Source organism: Haliotis asinina, chromosome 1, assembly GCF_037392515.1.
Source record: "Haliotis asinina isolate JCU_RB_2024 chromosome 1, JCU_Hal_asi_v2, whole genome shotgun sequence".
Taxonomy (NCBI): domain Eukaryota; kingdom Metazoa; phylum Mollusca; class Gastropoda; order Lepetellida; family Haliotidae; genus Haliotis; species Haliotis asinina.
This window is the reverse complement of record NC_090280.1, coordinates 88,188,955-88,199,002: the sequence shown is the minus strand read 5'-3', so window position 1 is coordinate 88,199,002 and position 10,048 is coordinate 88,188,955. Positions and strand designations below refer to the sequence as shown.

The 10,048-nt window shown below is 35.6% G+C and overlaps 1 protein-coding gene across 7 annotated transcripts in view; it reads right to left on the bottom strand.

The window, feature by feature from the left end:
• Window positions 1-540: 540 nt before the first annotated feature.
• The window catches only part of LOC137299120 (huntingtin-interacting protein 1-like), a 73,473-nt gene continuing 63,965 nt past the window's right edge, over window positions 541-10,048 (bottom strand). For 6 of the 7 annotated variants that reach the window (XM_067831664.1, XM_067831630.1, XM_067831655.1 and 3 more), the window contains one exon: window positions 541-8,427. In XM_067831664.1, coding sequence (XP_067687765.1) covers window positions 8,419-8,427 — 9 coding nt within the window. In that variant the 3' untranslated portion in view covers window positions 541-8,418. The remainder of the gene's footprint in view (window positions 8,428-10,048) is intronic. The other variant, XR_010957783.1, reaches the window with a different exon arrangement.

Genomic DNA, 10,048 nt, shown 5'->3' with positions numbered 1-10,048 from the left:
ATGAGTGAGTGAGTGAGTGAGTGAGATAGGTTCATTACTACATAGGTACATAAGGGACCTCTAAGTGATTCAAGCACACGATGAAACATCAAAGAGAAACGGGATAACGATAACAACGATCACAGCCCATGATCACAGATTTGTGTTTTGCAGCATGTTCCAAAAAGAAGTATATTTGTACATCTGCATAGTGACTTACCAGACCTTCCTGCGTGGCAAGCTTCACTTGAAAACATGCGACACTCTACATCAGATGAATGATCTACCTGTGCCCTTCCTGAGGATGAAAGAGCAGTGGGGTAGGCTAGAGGTTAAGGTGTTCGCTTGCCACAATGAAGACCCAGGTTCAATTCCCCATATGGGATCATTGTGTAAAGCCCATATCTGGTGTCCTCTGCCGTGAAATTACTGGAGAATTGCAAAAAGAGATGTAAAACCATACTCACTCACACACACTATCAAAAGGCTTCTTGATAATACAGCATAATCATGTTGGTAAAGATGCCATTTTGTGAAAGAAATACAAGACAACTCAAGATGTGAGTGTAGACATGATGTATTTATTTCTGTTGAAGGTTTACATTGATGCATATGTCAGTAGTTGAAATAAATAATTTGCATGTAGAGTGACACTACCTAGACACACATACACAAACTGCTGTGTACAAACAAACACTTCAGTTGTCCTCCAGCAATCATCTGAGACTTTGCTAAGTGTTTGGTTGCTTCTTTCAGAGCATTAACATGCATCTTTCCATCAATCAGTCCATATGATCAATGATTCAATCCAGACTCTAAGGAAATTCTCAAAACAAACAGTTCTCTGAAGTTTTACTTCACAGGCTTCACATAATGCCAGCAAGGACCCTTAAAACTAAAATATAGGGGTTCAAGGGACCCCCCTGTTTGCGATTCTTGGTAAAACCCTTCTTTAATACTGCTCATACAGATAATTAGAATCACACTGCAAACTACTTAAAGTATTGAAAGATTAGTATAACCAGCAAGAACACTTTTCGTATATCAAAGATACATAGAAACTTAGACTCATCAAATCCATGAAAACAATTTTCAGTCATACGCAAACTTCCATCAACTATGAAGAGGGGTTTCATAAACATGGTTCCAGATGATTGTTTAAGGACAAGATGGACAAACTAACTTCCATGTGCAACACGAAGCCAACAAGGAACATTGCAGCCAGTAGTTCACAGCCCTGTGTGCAAGTAGATAAGATCTCTGTAAACTGAATACACATCATATTAAAGGAAAATATACTACCCATCAAACGTTTAGACGAAAAGTACTCACTATATGTTATGAATTTCTCCACAAAGTTGGCGAAACCAAGTGCAAACCTTATGCAGATGAATCGCTAAAGGCTGAAAAGTATGTGTAAATATGGTGCATGTGAACCACTGCATTTTGATGTAAAGTTTTGTTAAGAATTAGACAATATTCAGTGAATTTCTTATAATTTATTAAACTCGTGTTAATAATCTTTTCAACATTACTAATTTGTTATATAATACGTCAGTTCAAGTCTAAACAGCATAGACAATTTTGCAAAATCAAGTTTAGATCAGTTGATTGAAGGAAGTGGCTACATTTACACAACTGAGTCTAAACTTTTGATTGGTAGTATATAATAATGCATTCACAAATAGCCTGTATGACACAACTTTGTAATACAAGTTTAAATAAATACATTTCATTGGTCAAAAATACAATGAACGTGTCTGAATAGTCATGAACCTTGTCAATTCAAACTCTACATGGGTGAAATGCTGAGGTATAGTATGCTTTGAAATGTAATAGCTGGAGACAATTACAATTAAATATATTACTGTTCCACAATTTAAAAAACTGAAGAATCGTATTGCACTCAGGAATGACCATAAATCAGTAACAATGAGAAAAGCATTCTAGTAACTGTTTTATTTCAAAATCCATTCAAAGATTTACTGTAGAGTCAGCACTATTTGAATACTGACTTGTAATTAGGTTAAAGAGTCCACAGCATCAAGGTACAAAGGTGTCACCCTTTCGTCTTTTACAACGAACCAGGGATCCTGACAAACTGACATCAGAATGAAGAATCTACGTCTGTGTCTAAGTATTGGGCATGACGATAGTCTTTGTGTAAGGTTCAAGTGTCCAAGTGCCTAGATCAAAATCTTCACAAGCTTTGTTATGAATCTGACAATATCTGAATTGTAATCCGAGCATTTTGATCAAATATCAGTTCACTTTCATAATTTCATCTGCTAGCATAAGAATATCAAACATACTGTGGGAAAAAAATAAGGGATCCCATGAATGCACAAGTGTTCTGATACTTTTTCCCAGCTTCCTTCACAAGCTGCATGATACATTGCTTGTGACGAAACCTTGAGAAAAATTAAGGAACACTTGTGTTTTCGTGTGATCCCTTATTTGTTTTCCTCAGTATATTAAGTAAATAGATTTATACCGAACTTAGGTATATCTGTTGACCTGCTTGATGTCAACAACCATCAGTTCCCAGAAATACGAGAAAAAACTGAGTAAACGTTTTTCTTGGTTATTCTGGTGTTTGCCATGACAAAGTGACATAATTAACAGCTTGTGACATAAAATCAGACAGTACACATGGAAACTAAGGCACAGAGGAATCCGCTACAACAAAGACTTAAACAGCACCAGAAAGAAAATCCTGATCAATAACAAATAAGATGTACACACAAAAACCAGAAACAGTTTACAATCTGTTCACCTGAAACACAACAAACAGGTTCACTGATCTTCAAAGCAACACTGGAAGAAGAGAACAAATCTTTTGGCAGATCTTAGGGGAAGTTAAACTTTACAAGAATGCCACATGTACATTAGGACTGCAAGAATTCAGTTTGATTCATCGAAAATTGAATCTGAAACCTGAGTTTTCGATTTTTGACAAAGATTTTTGTTTATTTATTGTTACTTGGGTTCGATATTTAAATTATTTCCACACACCAAAAACATACTTTTAACTCCAATTCAGGTGGTTTTGCGCACTGAAATTAGGCCAAACGTGATTGGTTGACCCAGTATTGAAAACTGAATCAAATCCTGGTCTGGGCAAATTGTTACAGCCCTCATGAACATATTGGTAGAAAGCAGTGTGTTAAGCAGGTTTTTGGCAATACCAAACAGAAGCTTCAGGATTCAACACTTGTTGAGTTCAGTTGATGATGTTCTCATTTTCTTCGTACTTTGAGTCAGAGGTTGACTAAATAAGTATCAGAATTCATACATTTCTTGGATGAAAACCAGTCACAGCGTAAAGTCAATGCTCTGAATATTGTAACGGATTAATAACGTTATATGCCTCTACAAACAAGGTGTAGTATGGATAAAAACAAAAGACATGATTACACAATGCCATTTAGAAAGTGGTCAAATGCAACATATGTCACATTTGGGATTTCACTTTCTTACAAGTAGAAATTCTAGTACCTGTTTTGGTTGAGTCCCATATGGGATTTGAACCTGCACCCTCAGAGTCAGGCACCTAATCGTAAGCACACAAAGTCAGCTGTCTAGCCCACTCAGCCACTGCGACTTATGGAAGGGCTAGCCGGCTGACTTTGTGTGCTGGCAATTAGGTGCCTGACTCTGAGGGTGCCTGTTCGAATACCAGATGGGACTCAACCAAAACAAGTACTAGAATTTGTACTTTACTAAGAAAATGAAATCCCAAATATGACATATGTAACAAAAGACAAATTTCACAAGCATTTAATGGGGTTCATGTTACGTTAATAACTCTTTCTCCACTGTATCTATCAAAACTACTGATACCCATGATACCATGACAGTACCAGTGTTTACCATTAATTCTATGGCAATACGGAGGTTAACCATCAGTATAATGGCAAACTAATGTTAACCCATGATACTATGACAGTACCAGTGTTTACCATTTTTTCTATGGCAATACGGAGGTTAACCATCAGTATAATGGCAAACTAATGTTAACCCATGATACTATGACAGTACCAGTGTTTACCATTAATTCTATGGCAATACGGAGGTTAACCATCAGTATAATGGCAAACTAATGTTAACCCATGATACTATGACAGTACCAGTGTTTACCATTAATTCTATGGCAATACGGAGGTTAACCATCAGTATAATGGCAAACTAATGTTAACCCATGATACTATGACAGTACCAATATTTACCATTAATTCTATGGCAATACGGAGGTTAACCATCAGTATAATGGCAAACTAATGTTAACCCATGATACTATGACAGTACCAGTGTTTACCATTAATTCTATGGCAATACGGAGGTTAACCATCAGTATAATGGCAAACTAATGTTAACCCATGATACCATGACAGTACCAATATTTACCATTAATTCTATGGCAATACGGAGGTTAACCATCAGTATAATGGCAAACTAATGTTAACCCATGATACTATGACAGTACCAATATTTACCTTTAATACTCTCGCAAAACTGAAGTTAAACATCAGTATGATGGCAAACGTAAATTAACCCTTGATACCATGACAGTACCAAAATTTACCATTAGTTCTATGGCAATACTGAAGTTTACCTATGTTACTATGGCAGTACTGATTTTCATCATTAGTACTTAGGCAGTATCATGTAAACCCTTTGAACAACAACACTACCAGTATTAACTACTGATATTATGTTCACCATCAGTACTATGACAATGTTAACCCTTCATACAATGGCAGTATTAATGTTACATACATTTCAGTTGTTCCCATGTATTGGCATTAGGCACAGGATAATACAATCCATCAGTAGTTTCATCTGTCGTTAAACCCTAACTCTAACGATGCTCAATCACTTATGTCTAGCTTGTTGGGACTGACAACTGTCTCAGGCACAGTCCATAACGAAGGTGAAGGGGGAGACCCAACAAAAAGTTTGAACACTGCAATATTTCACAATTATGACTAGGTGGAGTTTTACACATAACAAATGGCACCTCTAATGCTAATATTGACCAAGCAATAATGTTTGTCAATCACACGTAATAACAAAAGATTAATGTTCAAACAGAAAAAAAACAACAAAACACATCTTCCAGCCCATTTGATAACTCCCCTGCCAACTAGGACAATCAAATTTGTACATTTATTGAAACAGATTCTAGCTGACCTAGCTATATCAAGCTGGACTGAGTTTCACAGAGCTATCTTAGGCCTAAGATCATGTAACTTTTCTCTTAGTATTTGTATCTCCTATACTGTAATATGGGAAGTACAAATGCTACAAGAAGAGTTACACGATCTTAGGCATACAAGGTTTTTGTGAAATGAGCCTGCAGTACCAAATATACACAATTTGTACAACACCTCCATAGCATGTACAACTACTTTTTTTTCTCTACAAACAGGAAACCTAAGACTACATTCTGAACTGACAGTACAATAAAAACAGAAACTCAAAGTAACAGTTTTTATACTATATTAACACAAACATAAAATCCTGCCCTCAAGTCACAGCTAGACCTCAAGACAATCCTCAAGAAAGATGTAAAGATTAATGCGTCTGAAAGCTACACATATTTGAGTTGTCATTACAGAAAAGGAGGCAAGATGAAGTGAAGATCAGGTTAAGAGACATACTGATATTTGAAACCTTGAAAAAAGACCCAACTACATTGTTTGCTGCATATGGAACTACACAAAATCATCGCTTGGCACAATAAGATCAAATTGTATCACATTTGTCAAGTTTCCTTCCGGATGGAACTTGCCATTTTTACTTGGTAAGACACACATACACAGACATAGCCAATTACAGTCTAGCCTGAATTAAAATCAGTCATGCAGGACTGAAAACATATTCTGTAGACACCTCTATAGTGAAACTATAACCACACACCTGCACATAAAGCATCTCAGAAATAAACTGCAATATCAGCTCACAGTAAAGTATCAAAACTAATATTACTTGCACCACTTACCTGCACGGAAAGAACACCAAAATTTTATAAAAGGATTGTAGAGAATAAGCAACAAGTTAAGGAGAATTACTGATTATAGGTACGTCACACGTGAATGGTATCAAAAGACTTTGGTGAGAAAATCATTCTCTCAAGAGGAACAAACTTTAAATCACAAAATTTTTGCCAGCATGACATGTTGCCAATGACTTGAGCTTGCAAAAATATCATGACACAACTTACTGATTAAATGTATTAAAGAACCCGTGGTGGAGGCCTTGGTACACACAATGGTTGGTGCTTAGTATCTGTAACAAACTTCAACATGACTGTGAAGCGTGTGACTGTTAAAAATTTGACACATTCTTAATACTTTGTTGTCAAGTCCCACAATTTAATAGAGGCATTCCAACTGATATAATCCCTTTGCTTATATGGCCTTTGCAGCAGGTGTTCTTTTCAGGAAAACATCAGGCTCTGAATACACACAAAGTACTCTACTAAGCACAGTCCAAGATTAGCAACAACTTTTAATATGTGGCTGGATCTACTTCAGATAGAACTTTCATTTGAAATTAATTTTTGAGAATTAGGCAATTTGGTCATTACTCTAAAAAATATCATGATGCAAAAAATTCTTGAATTGCAATAATTCGGAACTGAGTTTTGGGTTAGTTTTCCTATATACATGCATTACTTTTTAATATTTTGGACAAAACTGTAGACAAAACGCAAGAAAAGTCATCATTGACTGTTCAGATGGGCCATGAACAACGGATGATGCCATGTTGTACATTTTTAACAATGAAGCACAGTGATGTCAGGTTGTTTCAATCGACCAATCAGCATTAAGAACTGATGTGCACATGTGCAAATATCGTTTATCTTTTACACAGAATCCTTCTTCCCTCATAATTATAATACATAAGCTTCATTCACTAGAATTCTTTTCATGATTGTTTTCCTAACATCACATCAAAAGTCCATTAGCTGTATCAAATCTATCAATTCATCATTAATTCATCATAACCATTTGGCATAATGGCCAGACAAAATAAACAAATGATACTCAGCTTCCTTGTCATATCAAAACAAAAATATAATCATGTAATACATCGAGTCCACATCACAAACAAAGCATCATCACTTTCTTGGATTGTTCAAGTCCTAGATTTAGTGAGACAAACAGTTCATTCTAATAGCCATTCCATTTTGTACACATGTCAGTGAATTAAGTATATTTCACCACTCAGGATTCAAGTGAGACTAACATAACTTCATCCGAAAATCAAAAGTATTAACAAAATATACTGGAGACAGGAAAGCATATCATTTTCTCTTGTGAAAGTACATGTAAATAATATGTAAAATGCCACAGAAATCTGAACACTACAAACTTATTCCAGAATAAAAAATGTTAACCATGGACAATACTACTTTTATCTGCAGTTTGTAGGTAAAAAACAGTAACAAGTCATACATGATACTATAAGAACATAACACATCTCATCCCATATCGCAGGGGTTAATACAGGTTTATCAAAATGCGAGCCAGGGAGATATAGATGATGAATATACAAAACAAGGGAAACGAGTTAAAACCTTTGCCAAAAAGTGAATGATATGATGATATGAAGTTTTTACATCAATGACAATGCAGATATCCAATATTGGCCGACAAGGCAGCCATATTGGAGATCATGTTCTGATGACCTGTGAAATGTCAAAATGATATCCGTTCCTTATGTGATTATGAGATTCAATTTATACACATAGATGTATGAAGGTGTTCAATCAGTGCAGCTGCAATGGGAACAAATGCACAGATGTTATCTTGTTGCTGGATCTGTATAAGCAGCTCTTGTGGGTGTTGGCAATGGTATTTGAATACAAGGACCACTTGATGATCAACCCAATTTGAACCCCCTCTGTATTTTCATCACTTATCAGTCATGTCTTATGTGAATAAGAATGTTACATATTAAGTAGTGGGGTACATCGTTTTGTGTGATATAACCTGATACAGTTTTACATACGAATATTGTTAAGGTATTTCAATATCTGGAAATAATTTTATTGTCTGGTCAATAAGTGTGAGAGTGCCGATGAATGTTTCGTACATGGGTGTAATTAACACATGTCACCAAATACATTAAAAAGTCCTGTGTATCTGACAGTCACCCCCTATATTTTTCAAATCATTAAAAGAAATAATTCATAGTACTGTTTCACGCGGACATATGACCTCTTTGTTGAGTGTCACATGAAGACTGTTCTTGCTGACCAATTGACTGTTGAAGCCCTCTTACAAAGTTGATGACCTTGGATGACCTAGTGACCTTGATGACCTCTTGGGATGATTGATGTGATAATATGTGTGTATGACATTCTCCTGGGGCGTCGTTATACAGCACTCAGATTACAATACCATCGCCAGTCATCTCTCCTCAACCACGTCAGCTTTTCTGCAAACACACGTGACAGTAATACAAATAAGCATTCATTATAAGAGTAATCATTTTCTCAACAAAAAACATTATCTGCACTAAATTTGGCTAACATTACATTATGAGGACGCTACTTGAATGAAAACTAAAGCTAAATCAACACTAAATTAGAAGTGGCATTCATCAGAATATAATACATCTTCAAAGCCTACGTGAACAAAAAATAATTAAAACAAAAAAACCCAAACATTTCAGGGGCTCACTTGACGCTTCATAACAGAGACAACTTACATTCTAAAATTTTATAACAAGAATATATTACTCAAAATAACAACACTAAAACTTTCAAATTCATTCTGAGACTGAAAGTAAAACATCATGCTTGTCCCCCAAACTCTAGATTCCATAACAGATTTGCACTCCACTCCAACCATGCTGTTACATAACATCAGGAAGGGAGACAACTGTGTCCTTCATGCGAAATTCTGACAGCAAGCCTTGCAAGAAGCTATCCTACTACAGAATCTGCACATACTGTGGTTAAATATATTTCATGAACGGTGACTCTATTTATCAAACAGTTTATCAAACTGTTTGAACTCTAGTGTTGGCATTAGTGAGTGAGCGATCTTAGTTTTATGCCGCCTTTAGCAATATACCATAATTGGGCTTTATACATTGCACCAATGGGGAATAGAACCCAGGTCTTCAGTGTGATGAGCAAAAGCTTAATCACTCAGCCTACCCACTGCCAAAACGTTGGTATTAAACACTACGTTGTTAATAACAACCCATTTTTGATGTATCAATAAGATTAGTCTTCAGCATCTCTTGAGTAGAAACATTAAAGTTCACATAAATGTGAACTTAATATACTTTTCAAATAATGTTTAGAATTAAACAATGATTGAATCAGATTACAATAAAACATAAAATATATCTGAATATATATTCCATTTGGATTCAAATAGCTCTTATTAGATTACTGATCACTGACATCACAAATCATGCAAACAATCCATAGTTGTGGTGACTATTACAAAAATGTATGTAGTTTCTTGACTTTGTAAACTCTTTTTGACATACTGAATAGTTAAAGAAACACAACTCTGACTTTTTGTAAGATTATAAAATATAAGACACAAACATGAATGCTTACTTTTAAGAGAATTCATTTTTATGAAACTTGCAGGTCTTCTGCTGTCCAGCATATGAAAACTATACCACTTCCAAAGATTAATGGCAACTCAAACAAAAAGACTATCTTGATGGGAAGCATCTTCATTCTTCTTGAGTAAAGCAGCAAGAAAAAAATTCCAATTTGAAAAATAGATCAGACATTTTTCACTGCTGTATGGAGAGCCTAGCATGGGCCAAACTGGTGATTGATAGTATGAGCACCAATGTATTCAGTGGGACACCATGACATAGTCAGATTCCCTGACATGTTTTTCTTAATTGATTAACACCACACTTTGACTGCTGTCTGTAAATGACCGAGCCTGGACCAGACAATCCTGTGACTGACATCAGTAACAATGGATACAATGACATGCATCAATCATGTTAGCGAGCCTGATCACACTACCATGTCAGTCAAGTCATATGACCAATAAGGAATGCTGAACACCAGTTCTAA